The 15,718-nt window shown below is 41.9% G+C and overlaps 1 protein-coding gene across 2 annotated transcripts in view; it reads right to left on the bottom strand.

The window, feature by feature from the left end:
- Positions 1-11,150, bottom strand: part of Top1 (DNA topoisomerase I) — an 84,067-nt gene extending 72,917 nt beyond the window's left edge. Inside the window, exons 1-2 of one of the 2 annotated variants that reach the window (XM_034495042.2) lie at positions 10,867-11,150; positions 10,480-10,504 (exon numbers count right to left, since the gene is read on the bottom strand). In XM_034495042.2, coding sequence (XP_034350933.1) covers positions 10,480-10,504; positions 10,867-10,899 — 58 coding nt within the window. In that variant the 5' untranslated portion in view covers positions 10,900-11,150. The remainder of the gene's footprint in view (positions 1-10,479; positions 10,505-10,866) is intronic. The other variant, XM_076930162.1, reaches the window with a different exon arrangement.
- Positions 11,151-15,718: the final 4,568 nt, after the last annotated feature.

Below are 15,718 nucleotides of genomic sequence, written 5' to 3'. Positions count from 1 at the left end.
TTTGATTCCAATGGTCAGGGGCCTCAAATGACCTCAAATCCATATTATGTCTGGCCAAGTATCAGGGTGTTAATGTGTTTCCTCATGTATCCCATTGCTGATTCTACCAAGAGATCTTTCTTTGAGGAATTATGATTGACCATTGAAACATTCAGGCCATTCTATGGACCACTAATGAGTTACAGCAAGAAACTAGAACACATTCCTAAAAATTCTTTATGCTCTAGACAGCCCCTTCCTCATTAGGAATTATTCAATATCACAACCTTAAGGAAGCACAAACACTGCCCAAGTAATGAGCCCCAACATTGGAGCTTGGGGATGGGGGGGGGGGGGAAGAGAAGAAATATAGCCTTAAGCAGCCAAGTTACTACAAAACTGAAACTAGGCTTTGTACAAATGTCAGGATTATAGAACTCAACCAGAAGATTATGACCACATAATTTCTTATTCTTGTCAACAATTTGATATGGGAATACATTAGTACCGGTACCTACTTTAATTTAGTCTTTGCCTACTGTAATGATCTTCTTGATCAATAGTATAAGATTTTATTCTAAGATTTATTACATTTAGTCTAATGGATACTAGTAAAGCACTCCTAAGTGACTTTTATTTCCTTTAAGTGGTAGTTTAAAAATAACAAATTCAAGACAATTCAATATTTAGCATTAACTAGACTTATGAGCCACTGTGGAAGTTTCTAACTACATAATTTTTTTCACTGTCTCACAAATACCTATCCTCTCATACAACTATTAACATGTACTTTGCTACCAAAATTTTAATATAAGCTTTAATTTAGGGGTTGTTTTTGTAGTACTAGAGATCGAACCTAGAGCACTGCACATACTAGGTAAGTGCTCTGCTCTTGAGTTGTACTGACTGCCATTTTCGATAGACAGAAGCAACTCTGGAATGAAGATTACAAGACCAGCCAATGGTGTACAGGGAACAAAGTGGTAAGGTGAGTGGAATGTTTAGGGCTTGTAGTAGCACAGGAGTACCTTATGAGGCTGTGTTTCTCTCCCAAGCATGAGGTGATAAAGGGAATGAATGAGCAGAGAAATGAAATCTAGGAAAAATGAAACAAGAAACAGCTGCTTCCACCATGTGGTATTCTGAGCCACGAGGCTTAAATCCTTATATCTGAGCAATGTGGCTGGCTATGTCTCTGAGCACAGAGGTATTCTAACTGAAGACCACAGGCGAGTGGCTAAAGGTGAAGTTTATATGTAAAGGTCCCCTCCTCCTTGTTGGTGAAACTGGCTGAGAAAACTTTGATGTGCTTGTTGGTGAGGCTGGTCTGGAAGTGGTATATGTGCTTGGGCAACCCCACAGTGCAAATGGAGAACATGCATCTTTGTCTCCAGGGTCAGACTGAAGACATACTAGATCAGACAGACAAAGGCTCTTTATCACCAAGCAGGCACCTTTCCCCCCAGCATACCACCAAAACTGCCAGCAGAACAGCAAAGCTGATGGCTTAATTCATGGTGCAAGTGCTCTGTCCTAAATTCTGGGCTTTAGTAGCTGCAGCCTTGTCTGGAAGCACCACTGCCTCCCTCGTTTCATTTTTAAGACAAGGTCTCACTAAATTGCCCAGGTTGACATGGAACTCACTTGATCACCCTCTTGCTTCAGCCTTCTAAGAAGCTAGGAATACAGGCCTGAATTACCTGGATACTCTTGTTTCCCTAAATTACTATTTAACAGGAGGCCGAGTTGGCCACTTTAAGCAAGATGTAGAATTAAGAATTAAGTAATTCTCAGGTGTCTTCAGTCTTTCAATTTAAAAATGTTTTGGATTCTTTGAAAAAAACATGCTGATAAGACGATGACTTTCATAGTTTTAAAAAAAAATACTCTGGCCTTTTATTTATTAAGTGTATCCAAAATATGGGCATCTTTAATTGAAAGCCCACAGTTCTAGTAAAGACTAGGAAATTAGTTGCATTGATAGATAGTCTTCGTTTTTGAGTCTTCAAAAAAAAATTGCCAAGAAACTAATTAGGTCTTAAACTTATTCTTAGAAAAGTAACAATGGGGGGGCATGTGGACTGCTCTTGCAAAGGATAAGACCTGAGTTTGAGTCCTGGTACCCACATCGTGTGACTTACTAGCTCAGGAAGAATACAATGCTTCTGGCTTCCATGGGCACCTGCACTCATGTGCACACACAAATATACACATAATCAGAAATTTAAAATACTTTAAAGGAAAAAAAGAATGTAGGAGCACAATATATACTTGGATCCTGTTTAGTCCAAACCTAGATATGAAGACCTTTTTATTTACTGCTTTTACAATGAGAAAATAGGTATAAAACAGGCAACTCAGTAAAGACAAAAGACAAAACCAATTCTAGTTATAAGCTAATTTATTTTGTAAACATTAGGAAGATTTAAAACATTAACAGGAAATATCACTGAGAGATAATCCCAATACCAGTATACTACTTCGAATCTAACATCAATAAAGATCTGCTTGGGTATGGTGGCACATGCCATTAATCACAGCACACAAGAGGAAGAGGCAAACTGGTCTACATAGTGAGTTCTGAGTGGCCAGGGCTACATAGTGGGACCCTATCTCAAACAAACAAACAAACAAACAAACAACGAACAAAAGAAAGAAAGAAAGAAAGAAAGAAAGAAAGAAAGAAAGAAAGAAAATAAAGATCCATTTTAAAATATATGCAGTCTCATTGAAATTTAAATACTACGTGGACAGAGAGGAACCTTCACATTATCATTTAATCCTTAATAAATTATGAAACAGAAAATGTCTAGCTGAGAAAATCAGGGGCCAGGACAAATAAGTTTCAGAGTGAGAACAAGTTCCTAGTAAACTTCCGAATTCTCCAGTTTCTTTCTATGGCAGCTCCTCATTCACCAACCCTCCCAATACCTAAGTCTGGTTCCAGCTTTAATACCAAAGAGGTTCTTAGATACCTAACAGCATGGGTTCCAGGCTATATGTCTACCAGCAGATAGTAAAAAGGAAAGGCTGTGACATCTGTACTATTACTGATTACAACCTAAATTTCTAGAATCAAAGCAATATGCTGTCAAAATGGGGAGAATGGAATAAGTTTTCTTCCTGGCCTCCAGTTCACCATAAACCTATATAATCTCCAGTACTCCCATTCAATTCAGATTTAATAAAAAGTGCCTAGTAAGAATTCTAAATTAGTTCCCCTCCTTCCACTTCTACTTCTGCCACAAATCAAGAGCTCAACTAGCCAACTACAAAGAAATACAGGGACTACCACAAAGAGATGGGCAAATTTAGTTGTTCTGGTGGTGGTGGTTTTTGAGACAGGGTTTCTCTGTGTAGATCTGACTGTCCTGGAACTCACTCTGTGGACTGGACTGACTTCAATTTTAGAGATCCACCTGCCTCTGCCTCCCCAGGTACTGGGATTAAAGGTATGTTCCACTGTGCCCAGCTAAATTAAGTGATTTTAAGCAGTTGACATAGACCTACCAGATCAGTCTCCTGCCAATCAGTAACATTACTATGATAGTATCACTGGGCATTTCAGAGATGGTAGCAATTGCTACCAAGTCTCAAAAAGGTGTGTTAGTCTAGTGTAGTTCAAGTGTGGTAGAACCCTCATAAGACAGGAGAATCTAAGTTTAAAGCCAGCCTGGATTACCTACTCAGTAAGGCTGCCTCATACTTAGAAAGCTGGGTAGTGGGGAAAAAGGAAGGTGGGGGACAGAGAGAGAGAGACAGAGACAGAGAGAGAAGAGAGAGAGAGAGAGCTCACAGGCAAAGAGCTCTTGGGTTTTCGTTAATTCCAGATGTAGTCAGGTTGAAAACCAAGAATACCCATCACAGGGAATCATTGTTTTCATATTAAAATAGATCTGCAAATTGTCTGTTTCTCCATATCTTGTTCTTCTTACTTGGCTACAGTTCAGAGGTCACTGTATTTTATTTATGTTCAACCCAACACAGTATGTGTATCTCCACTTTGCTAAAGGCTTTGCTTGGCTAAAGTTGCAGATGCCTGTGTATATGAAATTTTCATTTTGCTCTATTTTGTTATGTTGTCCTTTTCCTGGGGAGCCTTAATAAAAAAACCAAATGACTTGCCCAAATGTCTCGTCAGCCCATTGCTGACCTTCTGGGTTCTTAAGATCTTGGGGTAAGTTTCTGGGCTGGAGTATGTTTTGGATCTGGCTGACAGATTACTACTGTAACTACTGGGGGGGGGGGAAGAGAGAGAGAGAGAGAGAGAGAGAGCGCGAGCGAGCGCGCGCCGAGAACAAGAGTTGGCTAGTTCTTGCCCTTAAAAGAAAAATACGAAGCCTCAGGGGGGCTGGAGAGATGGCTCAGTGGTTAAGAGCACACTGACTGCTCTTCCAGAGGTCCTGAGTTCAATTTCCAGCAACCACATGGTGGCTCACAACTATCTGTAATGAGATCTGATGACCTCTTCCGGTGTGTCTGAAGACAGCTACAGTGTATTCATATATATGAAATAAATTTATCTTAAAAAAAAAAAAAAAGGAAGCCTCAAGGAAAGTGGTGGTGCATGCTTTTAATCTCAGCACTCAGGAGGCAGAGGCAAGTAGATTTCTGTGAGTTTGAGGTTTGAGACCAGCCAAACCTCTCTTCTACATAGTGAGTTCCAGGACAGCCAGGGATATGTAGAAAGACCCTGTCAAGAAAGAGAGAGAGACAGAGACAGAGAGAGAGACAGAGACAGAACAAACACACCTGGGGCCTATGATAGCTGTACAGCCAAGCCTCACAATCTGAGCCCACATGGTGGGAGAACTGACTCTGGCAAGTTATCCTCTGACTGACATGTCACACCGTGACTGTGAGCTCTAAACACACACACACACACACACACACACACCACCCATGAATGCAAGCACCCACACAAAGCAAATAAAAAGAAAAAATTAGGAAGCTGTCATAATTCAAAAATATTTTGTTCTTATGTATATAACAAAAGCAGGTAACACTGTTTTAACACCCTTTCTTGTATTTGTATAGATGACAAATCTCTGGTCACATCAATCCACAAAAACAAGTACAAAATAAAATGGGGATTAATATTCTGGTAGAAAAGCATATAATACTCTGTGTTTCAGAAAGTGTCAGGGATGATACATAGAGGTGAGAATGGTAGAAAAGTGAATGTATCTAAAAACAGGGCAACAAATTAAAAATGAGTACCTACTAAAAAGACAATAAAAACTAAACTTGCCTCTTTACCAAAATTTTGAGACATAGTAACAGACAGTTAACTCACATTTTGATATGGGCAATCTAAGTCAGTGCTATTATAATCTGTATGCACTCCAGAATAATTACCCCAAATAACAGTGATATTGCTCTTTGAAAACATATCGAATAGATGGCATGTTAAACAATGCCTACTTGAAAACTATGAAATGTTTTCTCTAACATTACCAAAATACTCTAATATCTAAATAGGTTTCTGCTTTAGACATTTTCTTTCCTATCATGCCTAGGCCACAGTGTTGCCCTCCACCCTTCATTCCCGTCTAAAGTGCCCAGGCCCACACTTACCAGCACAGCACATTGCCAGCACCTAGATAGTCAAGAAAAGGTAGGAGGAGGTGTTTGAAAAAAAAAAAAAAAAAAAAAAAAAGCTATTTCTTCCAGACTAATGTATTCAGTTTTAGAATCCCTATTTCAGCTAGATCTGAAGCCACAGAAATAGAAAGGTATTTCTCAAACTTCAGACTAAAAGAATGAAAAATGAGACAAACCCCCCCCCCTAATCTGAAATCTTCCCTTAAAAACAGTACTCCATTGACTAAGTCTGGAACTTTTTATCCTAAACTCTACACCTTAAGGTGAATTCTCAACTGATTGCCCAAATGACTTTGATTTGTAAAGTTAATAGATTAAAAGTTATCAAGGGATAATCATATAATTTAAACCACAGGAAAAAGAGTTTCACTCAAGGACTCCCACTTCTAAATGCCATTCCTTTAAGCTGTTTTTTTCTTTCTTTTAATGTTTGTTTGTTTGTTTGTTTGTTTTGAGATAGGGTTTCTCTGTATAGCTCTGGCTGTCCTGGAACTCACTCTGTAGACCAGGCTGAACTCAGAAATCCACCTGCCTCTGCCTCCCAAGTGCTGGGATTAAAGGCATGAGCCACTACTGCCCAGCTTTTTTGATGTTTTTTGTTGTTGTTGTTGTTATTGTTGTTCTTTCTTTTAAAACAAACAAAATCCTTCTGGGTTTAACACCAAATGTTGCCAGCATTTGCAGTCTCAAGATAAACTACACCTACATTCAAAGTAATTACACTTGGAATTCATTTCAAAGTGAACTTTTAGAGTCCTTCATAGTTTCATAGGAGGAAAAACTCAATCCCTCACACAACACACTTCTGGGGAAATGACTGGATGTGGGTTTGAAGAAAGCCAATTTTATTCAACATCATCAGATAAAAGTTATTGAAGATCTGTAATATATGTTATACACTCATGCCCAAATACAAATGACATGGTCTTCTAAAATGACACAAATGTCTTCTAAAATGACAGAAATGACAAAAATTATTTCCCATGTCACAATCAAGACAACTGTTGCTATAATATAAAGTTTTTCTAACATTTTTACAAATTTAAAACGCAGACTTTAACTTTTTCATTCCACAAACACTGACAACAAAAAATCTTAAATCCTAATTTTGGCTTATAAGCCTTAAAACAGGTTAACTATAAAGATTCCTGTCACTCATACAAATTGCTATTACACTTCACTATACCCAGAATAAACCAGTATCTTTCAAACTCCCAAAATCCATCATTTTTATGCTGACAGGAAAAAGACTCTACTTTCCTGCCCCTGTGCTATTGGTTGACATAAGATTTGGGAACCAACTCCAGGTCCCATACTATCTGCTTACAAAAAAAAAAAAAAAAAAAAAAAAAAAAAAAAAGACATTAAAGGCTTAGAAATATTACCCTGTTTGTCTTTTAAACCATAAAGGGGTTTTTTGTTTTATTTTTTTCTGATTTCTTTAATAAATCCTAGATCTTCTTGTTTTACTAGAAATAGCCAGGCTGAAATTAGTTTGTGAGATCTGATATGTTCCAAGATACCAGCAGTTTACAAATTTCAAAAAAGTCCATCAAGGAGTCTGGCTCTAAAGGGTAAAAAGAAAGACTCCACTGGAATCTAATACTTACATTTGTCCAGACTAAATCTAAAGATTTCCAGATTTCACTTGGAGAGACCACCAGTTTTCAGGTTGAAAGCCACATCATGAGCCTTCTCAATGCCTATCACAATTCATATACAACAGACAGCAAGCACAGAAGTATAACCATTACAATCAAAACAATTCCCTTCATCCAAATTAAATCCATTAAACCTACCCATAAACTACACATTGTCAATTTATAATATAATGAAGTTGAGTATTCTACTTTGCTGTGGGAGAGGAGGAAGCTCCATAATTCCAGTAAAACAGATAGTAACTTAAAGTTCTTGAAACAGAAAAGGATTACCAGCACCTTAAACTAATGTTATCAACTGTACAGCTAAGCATCCTGTGCACAACTACAATAATGATTAAACATCACTATGGTTAGTGCTACTGACAAAGGGAACCTTTTTCATTCGGGTGAAAGCGAAGTATGAAGTATGGGCTGTGCTCCTGAAATGACTCGCTCATTGCTAATATCTTAAATATAAATACACCACATAAATAACATTGTCACAGCAGTTGAGTATAACCCAGAATGTTCTAAATTTTACACAAAAAGCTGTAAATGTAAAGTACTATTTAAAAAAGAAGCTCCACAGTGGGGGGGGGAGGGGAATCTTTTACATCTTAGAGGATTTGAGCAAGCAAACTAAGGAAGATGTGGTTTTACTTCATGAAATGTGATTGTTCAGGCTAACTTAAAATCATGTTTAAGTAAATATCCTCTCACTATAAAGATCAATTAAGAAGCCTGGGTATTAAAAACTAGTTTTAATTTTTTAAATTGTCTTTTATATTAATTTTATCAATCACTAGTTAACAGTGTACACTTGATAGATCAAACAGTTTACTGACACTAACATCTAGACAATAATCACAAAGGCAATCACTAAAGCATCAGGACCTTAAGGTAAAGTAACTAGCATGCCAACAATATTTCCCTTTCCCTCTTAACTGCCCTATACAAAACAGGAAACATCATTTCTTCATACCAGCATCATCCCTTTTGCACAGAGGCTAGTTTCATGGCTTTAGAGTATACTCAGTTTCATCTCAAATGGAGATAACAGTAACTAACTCCTAAGGGTCCTTCCAAAGAGTAAATTAGATGAGTTGAGATTCAAGCCTGACAGTTAGATGCTCAATAAATAATAAATATCATTGTTGGAAAATGGAAATATATCCTAAAAGTTAACTCAGGCAGTTTAATTCACTCTATAAAAATGCAAAGATAACATACCCAGCCCATAATCATGCATATATTCAATAGCTCTTTTGTATATAGATGAGAACAATGGAAGTTAAACGTAAGAGGAAAAAAGACTCAATTTGTATTATTGCTAAATAAATCACATACTAGGCCCAACCAAAAAGCAAATAATTAAATTTCTACCTTTCTTCAGAGAGCTTAGAACTACTTTTTACATCCATATCTGCCATATCCTTTCTTTACTCTTTCCAAAAACCATTATCTATATGCTTGATGGTCTCATCGTTCTCTTTAAAAAGCCTGATAGGATAGACAACTGTTCCCAAGAAATAATCCAATCCCTGACTATTCTCAGCACTTAGTCTTATACAACACCCTGCTCAGTCACCTCTGAGAAATTTCCCCACCCCCAGATAAAATTAAGCCCTTTATGCTCCCAAAGCATTTTGGGTACACATATACTCCAACACACCTACCTTGTAATTAACTAATATGACTTCCCCCAATAGGCTGCGTTGAACAAAGACAGATGTGGTGACAGGTTCAATTCTAGCACTAAGCACAGTATCTGGCATATATTAGGTGCTCAAGAAAAGCTAAGCTTCACCTAGATAGATTCTCTAAATCAAAGACCCACTTCAAAATATAAGCCTAAGACTCTCAGTAAGGCAGGCCAGTACCATGGACTGCTGTACCAGAAAACCTACTCAGTGGCTTCTCCCGCTCAGTTCCTCAGAACCCAAACTCAACTGAACACAATCATATATCATAAGAATCTGTGGGAATTTCTAGCATACTTCAATGGGATTACTGGAAAATCCATAAATGTGAGTTTCTTATTGGGGTAATGAGAGACATCTACCAACATTCTTCCCTGGGTAACTTTAGTGGAAATATTTAAAAAATAAATGACTGGAAAGGGCTCAAAAGCCTAAGGATGAGCTAGTTAAGTCTTGATTTCTGAAAAAACGGCAGCCTCTGAGAAGAATGAGGAAGAAGACAGGAGTCAGGGCTGGCCACTCTTGCTTCAATAAATAAAATCTTTTTTAAAACTCCCTATGACCCCAAAGAAAAGGCCAGCACATCATGTCCAAATGAGCAGCTCAGCAATCTTTCCTCAGGACAAGCACACTAAACTGTGTCTCAAAAAAAAAAAAACAAAAAACAAAAAAGACTGCCTTGGGAACTCTAGCCACAATAAGTTCTAGTCTCTACTTTTAGTTTTTTTAAGGAAAATATGCTCAAGTCCGACAATCACAGTAGGTGACACACAGACAACTTGAAAACTTTTTTAAAGGGAGTTATCTTTGCAAAGAACACAACTTGGGAAAACAATCCCAATACAAAGAACTCCACGAAAGACGGCTTTAGTTTTAAGAACTGTAACTGCTATGATAAACATCTCACCATTTAAAAAATAAATTAAAAAGACGAAAAAAACCATAAAATCCAACAGCTGCCTAAGAGAATCTTTCATTCTGGAAGCACAAAAAAGAAAAGAGGGGGGGGAAAAAAGCAAGCAAACATGAAGCAGAAAGCAAGTAACTTCCAAAATAAAGTTCTATTAAGAAAAAATAAAAGATAATTCTGTCTCTAAGTCTTCCTTCCCTGGTAAGGTCTGTGATTTATATGGCTCTGCTCTGCAGAAAGCTCTTTCTGGACAGCTCAAGGAAGGAGCCGAGGGAGGGAGAAAAAGACACAGGCACAGAAAGGAGAGGAGAGAGAAAAAGAAAATGGCGCAGAGACTAAGTCCCGACCGTCGACAAGGCGACTTTCCCGGGAAGAATCCCGGCAGAGAAAGGCTGCCCAAGACCCAGCGACGGGCGACGCGGGGTCTCCGGTGCCTCCTCTAGGCAAGGCCGTGATCTGGGGGTGCTGGGACCCCGGGAAAGGGGGTCCAGAGGCGGCCCGATGGGAACAATGGGGCCGGTGAGCGAGGAGCCGGGACTTAGTCTCTGGGACGCCATGTCTGTCCTCTGCCCTGCTCCGGCCCGGCGCGGGGGAGGCAGCCAGCGGCGTGTGGGGACACTTGGGGCGGGGCGGGGGGCACACTCACCATTCAATCGGAAATCCGCTTCGATCTGAGGAAAGAAAAGGAGGGAAGATGAAACAACCGGCACATGAAGCCCCGGGGCGGCGGGCGAGAGCGCGCGGCCGGGGACCGGGACTCGGGCCCACCCGGCGTCCCGGAACCCAGAGGCCCGCGAATGGCCTACCCGGGGCTGCCATCCCCCCCAAACTCCAACTTGACGGCTCCGCCCGGGGCCCAGCCATCCAAGCGACTCCAGCCGGCCGCACCTCACCGCAGACTCGGGCCTGTCAACCCGGCGCGGCCGGCCGGGGCCGGGGCCGGGGCCGGGGCCGGGGCTGGGGCCGGGGCTGGGGCCGGGGCCGGGGCCGGAACCGGGCGACCGGCAGCGAGGCGGGGGCTGGTGGGTCGCACCTGGGAGTCGTTGTGGAGATGGTCCCCGCTCATGTCGGCCGGCGTGCGAACGCTGCGGGCTCAGAGGCAGCGCGGGGGAGAGAGGCGGACGGTAGGGGCGGCCCGAATAGGCGGACGTAGCTCCTGAGAGGCACGAACAGACGGCGACAAGCAGCCACGGGCTCGAGACTCCGGGGACAGCTGAGGAGGCGGCGGCGGCGGCAGCAACGCGGCTGACAGACTGCCGGGCGGGCGGCGAGAGCAGACCCCAGCAGTTGTGTAACAGCCTAAGTTCGCATTTCCCCTCACTGCGCCTGCGCGGCCGCTTTTAAATGGGACGTCGTCGACGTCAGCGCTCGTGGAAAGAGGCTGAGGGTTGCGGCGGGTCTCTTGGAGGTCTGGGAGACAGAGCCGGTTTTGCCTTGCAAGTTCCGCCCCTTTATTAGCATATGGGCTTGACTCCGCCCATCCTATGCCTTCTGCCTTGCTGCGGGGCTGGCGTTCTCAGGGGCGGTACGCCGGCTCTAGGCAGTGCGCAGACGCAGCGCGGACACCGCCTCTGGACCCTGGACACCCGTACGGCCACGTGGTAGGCCTTTAAAGGCCGCGGCGGGACCCAGCTGGGCTGGGCAGGGACCGAGCCTCCAGCTTCTACATCTCTAGAGCCAGACAAGTTTGATCCGCGCGTACCTTGGCTACCGGGTTCTTAGTTCACCAGCGGCCCTAAGGCATTTAGCTGGAGTCTCCTCTTAGTCTTTGTCCGGACCTCAGACTTCTGAATTACTTCACATCCATTTTTTAAATTATTTTAATTTTCCAGTCAGGTTTAGCTCCAGTTTACAGACATTGTAGCCCTGCATCACAAGTATCTTACTACATTTGTTCTTTTTACAAATATTTATTAAGCACCTACTATGAGCCAGGAATTATGTTGAGAGGGCTAATGTTCTAGATCAAAGGGAACTGGACCATCAGGTAAATGGGTCCTGGTTCTATCCAGGACTCTACCTCGAGAGAACTATTATTTAGGGAGCACAATACTATAAGGTCTGCCTTGAATCCTCACGGTCCTAGATGTAGACCATCTACCCCTCTCAAGCTGTCTTGAGGGATTAAGAATATCAGCACTTGGATGCCTCGGAAGAACTTCCCAAGCTGAATTCATCTCCACTCTGGTTCAATAATCCCATAAGTCAAAATATAAGTAAATTCGGAAAATATGCATAAACGTGTTGAGTGATAAACACTTGGGGTTAATTCCTGTGAATACTTCAAAACTCAATCCAAATATCACTTTCTGGAAGGGCTACACACCCCTTTCCACATGCCAATCGATCGCTTGTGCCTCCTTTGTAACAGTTACCACAGTCACGTTACCCATGGGGGAGCTAGTGACTTCTTGTCTGTCTCCTCTATATAATTCGAGGTCAGCGAGGGTGAAGACCTCTCCAACTTCTTCAGCACTTAGCCCCCAGGATTTATCAATAGGTCCTCTGACAAGAGAGTTCAATAAGCAAAGGCGAGCACAGTAATACAGTGGCTAAGAGTCCACACTTGGAAGTCAACTGGCCTATTTTTGAATTCTGCTTTCCTATGCAGAATTTTCCTATCCCATGTGACCTTGGACAAGTTTTTTTAACCACTCTGAGTCCCAGTTTCTTCATCTGGATAACAGTGACAATTGTGCTTCTTAGTAGACTATCCCAAACAAAAAGACCTTGTTTTAGGGTGTGCAGATACTATGTAACATCTAATGTTTAGGTCGGCCCTATTCCAATGCTCGATCTCTGCAGCCATATGCCAGAGCCAGTTTTGCCTGGCTTAGTGTCTCTCCTCAATAGCCTTCCCATGTCAAAAGCAATCCCAGGCCAGCAGGCGAGACATATGGCTCCCACCCGTTTACTGCACTTAGGCTGAGATAATTCAGCCTTCAAGAAAAATAGTGCCATCTTCCTCTGCTTTAACTTCTAGCCCCTGGCGACTTGGGATAATCGTCATTTGCTTTCCAGGTCCCTCCCAGGAAGACCAGCTAGACACGGAAACAGAATGCAGGCCCAAGAACGATGTTTCAAAGGTGGTATCTTGCCGGGCAGTGGTGCCGCATGCCTTTAATCCCAGCACTTGGGAGCAGAGGCAGGCACATTTCTGAGTTCAAGGCCAGCCTGGTCTACAGAGTGAGTTCCAGGACAGCCAAGGCTACCCATCATCATCTGGCCATAGACTAAACATCTCTGCCTCCATGTTTGGCTAGCGATGTTCACATGGCCACTCTCTCTTCTCCAGCCAATGATCCCACACATGGTCATAAGCACTTGAGAGGACTTTTGGTCCTACACAGACAGACTTTTACGTATTTTACTGCTGTGTATCTATTTCAATGTGTATGACGAGAAAAAAAAAAACTTAACTACCACATAAAACCCATGGTAATAACTGTTTACGTTAAAGATTTTTTTTTTAGATGTTGGGAGATTAATTTTAAATAAAAATATTCAGCTGGGCGTGGTGACCCATACCCTTAATTAACTCACTACTCCACAGGCAGAAACAAGGGGATCTTTGTGAGTTTGAGGCCAGCCTAGCATAGTGAGTTTCAGGCTAACCAGGGTTACATAATGAGACTGCTTTTATTTAAAAAAAAAAAAAAAAAATCCAGGAATAGTACAGAGAGGGAATATAAGACATACTCCAGGAAGGTCAAAGGCAAATATATCAGTTATGGAAAATACTGTTTTAACTCAAGACTATTCACTGAAGGAACATCTTGGCCTTCACAAAAGTAACTAGATGATAATGTATGCCTGTCTCTCCAAAGCATGACTGGTAAAAGGTGGATGATTTGCAGATGTTACACAAAAAGGAGCACTCCACACACAAATACAGACATCATTATGATTTCAAGTTAAACAGAGCTTTTCTTGGAGACCTATTTAGAATCTTCAATATGCTAATACCTGTATGATGCTTAAGTCTGCAGTGTCTCCAAAATACTTTTTAATTTACTTATGCTTTGCATGCATTAGTGTCTTGCCTGCCTGCATATTTGTGTGAGGGGTACCAGATCCTCTGGAACTGGAATTACAAACAGTTGTGATGGAATTGAGCCTGGGTTCTCTGGAAGAGTAGCCAATGCTCTTAACTACTGAGTTAGCTCTCCAGCTCCTGCCTAGTGAAACAGGAACTTCCTCCCTCCTCTCTCTCCCTCCCTCCCTTCCTCTCTCTCTTTTTTCTTTCTCTTTCTTTTTTTTTTCTTTGGGGGGGGTGGGTTCTTTTGGAGGTTTGTTTGTTTGTTTGTTTGGAGTTAGTCTATAGACAGGGCTGACCTCAAACTCAGAGGTGTTGCCTGCCTCTGCCCCTGCCTCCTCAGTGTGCAGACTGAAGGCATGTACCAGCATCATCCCTCCAAAATATCTTTTTGTTTGTTTGTTTTTGTTTTTTGAGACAGGATTTCTCTGTGTAGTCCTAGCTGTCCTGGAACTCACTCTGTAGACCAGGCTGGCCTCGAACTCAGAAATCCACCTGTCTCTGCCTCCCAAGTGCTGGGATTAAAGGCATGCGCCACCACTGCCCGGCCCAAAATATCTTTAAGCCTAGAAAAACCTTTTTTTTCCTCTCTTTTTTCTTCTCTCCTCTCTCTCCTCTTCCCACCCCTTCTCCTGTCTGCTGCTTAAGATTTGGGCTCCTTTGGAATAAATGGACTCAGGACACTGGCTGCTCAAGATTCAGTCCATACATTTGCTTCTTAGGCAGGTTTTATTAAAACCTGGTCCAACTGTTGTCTTCCAGAATTAAATACTTGTGATGATGCCTGAGCAACTTCTGCTTTCCAAGGACTTTCCCCCAGACTCACAATGTTCTGGAGGGATTGTATGCACAGCCATAAATGTGCTGTGGTTCCTCTTTGACAGTTGTCACAAGTGGTCTAAACTCAACCACTCAAATGGAATTTTTTGAGGCTTTAAAATTGAGAAGAAAGTAGTGTGGTTGTTCTTCTTGCTAATAGATCTATAGCACATCAAATTAAGAAGCAGCATTTTGTCAAGGCCAGGGGAAGTTAGGAGAGGTTGAGGGGAGAGGGCAAGAGAGTGCTAACAGGCAGAGAGAAGACCTTGATGAAGTTCAGGTCTGTGAATTCTGCCTCATTGTGATGTGCAATACCTTTGTGGCACACTTAAATATATTACTCCTTTTGCTTCCACAAGCAGTGGTGGATGAGAATGATATTCAACTTCTATCTAGTCTCAAGTCAAGGAATCTCAAGACCTCAGTTATACTTTTGCCTCACCCTGGTATCTTCATGTTTCAGGACCCAGATACTCCTCCTAACAGTGTTTAAAATGTATTTGTTTTTATTGACTTTGTGACTTTGAGATAGGGTTTCATAAAGTCCAGGTTGGGCTTGAACTCACTATATAGCTAAGGGTAGCCTTGAACTCTGGAACATTTGCCTGAATCTCCTAAGGGCTGGATTTACTACTGGCATGTAACACCATGCTCTGTGCTACTGATGGTCCTATAGTCTTGGCTTTACTGCTTCCCTGACTACAGTTTTCTAGCAGTTTCCCCTTGCCACAATGCCTTACCTAGAGATCTAGTGCCCTGTTAAGAGTTGGGCACTCTCAAAATAGAACCTGCTTGATGATCCATGGAAAACGTTCATGCTGTTTATCCCAGCAACCAGAAATGTCCTGCTGCCTTCTGATACTACAACAGCTGCTCAGCAAAGGTTGAAAATTGTCTAAATAAAAGGAAAGGCCCATGGGAAAGATCCAAGCCTTGAATTGCAGAATGAGTAGCTGGGATTTAGGAGCCTGCCACTCGGCTCAGGGTGTGGGGGGACCTATTTGTGTTTTTTTCATTATCTTTCTCATCC

The sequence above is a fragment of the Arvicanthis niloticus genome, chromosome 2 (genome assembly GCF_011762505.2).
Source record: "Arvicanthis niloticus isolate mArvNil1 chromosome 2, mArvNil1.pat.X, whole genome shotgun sequence".
Lineage (NCBI taxonomy): Eukaryota > Metazoa > Chordata > Mammalia > Rodentia > Muridae > Arvicanthis > Arvicanthis niloticus.
This window is presented reverse-complemented; position numbering and strand designations above follow the sequence as displayed.